Source organism: Salvelinus sp. IW2-2015, unplaced genomic scaffold (assembly GCF_002910315.2).
Source record: "Salvelinus sp. IW2-2015 unplaced genomic scaffold, ASM291031v2 Un_scaffold1845, whole genome shotgun sequence".
NCBI classification, from domain to species: Eukaryota; Metazoa; Chordata; class Actinopteri; order Salmoniformes; family Salmonidae; genus Salvelinus; species Salvelinus sp. IW2-2015.
Genome location: NW_019943212.1, coordinates 86,484 through 89,756, shown reverse-complemented (window position 1 = coordinate 89,756; position 3,273 = coordinate 86,484). Strand labels below are relative to the sequence as shown.

At 43.1% G+C, this 3,273-nt stretch overlaps 1 protein-coding gene across 1 annotated transcript in view; it reads right to left on the bottom strand.

Moving 5' to 3' along the window:
- Window positions 1-1,631: 1,631 nt before the first annotated feature.
- Window positions 1,632-3,273, bottom strand: part of LOC112072164 (phospholipase B-like 1) — a 4,327-nt gene continuing 2,685 nt past the window's right edge. Inside the window, exons 5-6 of the mRNA XM_070439678.1 lie at window positions 2,569-2,703; window positions 1,632-2,481 (exon numbers count right to left, since the gene is read on the bottom strand). Of these exons, the coding sequence (XP_070295779.1) occupies window positions 2,305-2,481; window positions 2,569-2,703 (312 nt within the window). The 3' untranslated portion in view covers window positions 1,632-2,304. The remainder of the gene's footprint in view (window positions 2,482-2,568; window positions 2,704-3,273) is intronic.

Genomic DNA, 3,273 nt, shown 5'->3' with positions numbered 1-3,273 from the left:
TTAGAAACTTCAGTGTTTTCTATCCAATAGTAATAATAATATGCATATTCTATGATCTAGAACAGAGTACGAGGCCGTTTAATTTGGGCACGATTTTTCCCCAAAGTGAAAACAGCGCCCCCTATTCACAAGAAGTTTTAAGAAGATGGTTCTCTCGGAAAAGCAAAATGAAGAAATATATACAACAATGCCGGCCCTCTACCCGTCACTCAATTCCAAACATTGTTAAGTTAAATGGTTGTTCTATGTCTTCTATCCAGCTCAACACAGAGCGAACTGTGAGCAGGAGGGATGTAAATGAGGGCTGGTATTCAGGGCATGTATCCCTGTATGTAATGGAGCTAACCTAGTAATCTCATTACCATTCAGTGGTGTACTCACATGTAGTAGTAACTGTTGCCATTTGGGTGTTTATTTGTGTGTGTGTGTGTGTGTGTGTGTGTGTGTAAGTATGAGTGTGTGAGGTCATTGGGTGTGAAGAATACTTTTTTGGTCCTCAAAAACCAACGGATGCGTGTTAAGAGTAAAATAGACAGTAGGGCAGTCTTCAACCCACCCTTCACTAAATGGAGAAGCACTAGAACAAGACACTTGCTGTGAAACAGATAAAAATACACATTGTCCATTAACCTCAAATGGCATTCCTTACCTGCAGTGTGATTGCGCCTTGCCTGCATTTTGTATATGATGAACCATAGAAACATTGCCAGGATGGAGCCGTTCACTACGACTACCACTGATATCCACACAGCCGGACTCACTGCTGGGTTGTACTGGGGAGGAACATCGCTACTCCATTTTACAGGTGGGGATTCTGGTGGAAAAGGATGACAAAGTCCCCATAATACTGTATCAATGACTATGCTGTATCCATCGCTAAGCCAATGGGGAGGATATATAGCTCCATATCAATGCCATACTATAGAGAAGCCAGTGAAATAAATATTTTCCTTTAAAATAAGAACTTGCAGACAATAAGTGAGGACAACCAAGATGAGGGCTCTATTCAATCTGTATCGCTGTAGAAATGTAAAGGTAATTTCCTATTGCGCCGACATCTGCAGTGTTTACAGTGAATGCAGTCTCTGCTAACGTGGGAACATTGTCTTTAAATTCTAGTCACGCTGTAATGTTGAATTTCCCCGATATGGATTGAATAGAGCCCTTAGACAAACCAGAGCAGGGAAACTCACCTGTGGCTGGCTTTGGCTGAGGCCTTGTCAAGGGGATACAGGTGATGAGCAGTTTGTCCCACGTTGTGCCCGGATTACAGGTCTTCTTTGCCATGTCGATGTCTGGTCATGTAATTAATACCCACACTAGAGAAACCTGCTGCCTCACTCTGTTCTCATGGAGCTGTGTGTGTGTGTGTGTGTGAGCCAGAAAATAACATACAGTGAAACCATTTGGACCAGACAGAGAGAACGAGACGAGGGGAAAGAAAGGCCAACGGAGGGGAGGAGTCTCTCAACAGACGTTTCAGTTCTTCCTTTTGTAGGAAAGGATGAATCACCAATGTGTCCCGAGAGAGAGAGAGAGAGAGATCAAACTTAAACCAGAAAAAGTCACATTTGACTGGTTAAGATGTGTTCAGCTGAAGGTGCACATAAAAGTGAATAAACATATGAAAGTTATGGGCACTGTTCAAATTTATTAACAATGATCATAAAAAATACATTTCTGAAGTGCAGCTTTCCAAGACATCAAACAAGTACAAAGTTCAAAATTATTCTTCCATGTATAAAAATAGAAACACCCACCGTAGCAGCAGGCCATGCAACAAACATGAAACATGAGCCCTGAGAATTGCATTGATATTATCATATAGTGAATTCAACATATGACAACATGATTGTAATTAGTTTCAGGGTCAGGATTTGATTATAATACAAAGGGTACTGAATTTTAATCTAGGTTAAGGTCATTGACCTGAATTTAAACAAAAATAGTATTTGGCACCGAACAAACCAGGCTTCAATAATTTTCTACATTGATTCAGCATCTTTCAAAATATGTCTAAATGACAGCAGTACAGCAGCAACTCTTAGTCAATGTCCAAGACATAGGTCAACTGAGTGCATGAAGAAAAAAATTAGGTAGGCTATAGACAAAACACAGATAAAATAAGAATTCCTTGAAGCTTGATCATTATTGCAGCATTTCTCCCCGAGGCTGATTTACTACATTGGACTGTAAATAAAGATGATAGTATTAAAGTCTATCTGCATTAACCTCCCTCCTCCATTACCCTAACCCCATAGGCAACTCTTCCAACCTTTTCCCTCCTCCCCTATGGCACCTCTCTCAGGGCATGAAGAGTGCAGGCTGCATGCTGATGAAGGGGAAGTCGTAGTGGTCTGGCAGACCCTGGTGAGCCGTACTATTGAAGTTCTCCCAGGAGAAGGGAGGGAGGTCACCCTGCGTCGTGGGACCGTTCACCGCCTCCGCTCTGAACTCTTGCGCCATGTGGAAATCAGTCACCTACAGAGAGAGACAAAGAGAGATGTTTATTACATGATCTTAAAAGATTTAGAGATCGAACTGAATGAATGCTAGTAAAAGTTCTGCCTTGGTGTCATAGCATCCTCCTGGGCTGGGGTCTTTCTCTCTCAGGTCATTACGGCAACAGATGGACTTGCATGGGTCACCCTTGGAGTAGGGGTCATTTTTGTAGTCTGAAAGAGAAAGGAACATGGTTAACAGCTACTCAAAGAATGGGACTACTTCATTCAGTGGCACAATGTGATCTCTAACCTCTTTCTGATTGGTGTCTCCCCACTTTAGCCTCTGTCCCTGTTTGCTGTCCAGTTCCTGAATGCGGTGGGAGATCTGCTGGACCTGATTCCAGCCCTGGTCCCTGGCACTGAGCCTCCTCTCGGACATTTCAAATTACCCGGAATGGGCCACTGCTCTGCCCATTAAGGTTAGAGGTTATTCTGCTCTTGCTGTTGAGAGATTTATTCTGGACAGATCATTAGTGATATCAAATAGTGTGGATCTGTTCTTGATTACATCAGTCTTGTGTAGAACTCAATATGGTTTTCCCTCTATTTAGTACAATCAATGTTTCTATAGCACTCAAAACCAGTCTCTCTCTCCCCCTTCTAGATGCTCCCTGGGTTTGAGACCTGCTGTTTTCCCACTCTCGTGGTATACATACGCTGCCACCATGCGCATCTACAAGCACTGGACTTCCACCTCAGTGAGCCCACACTGCCACGGGCAACTTCTCAGGCGCTACCCAGGTAGGTACAGCAGCTACCCAGGTAGGTA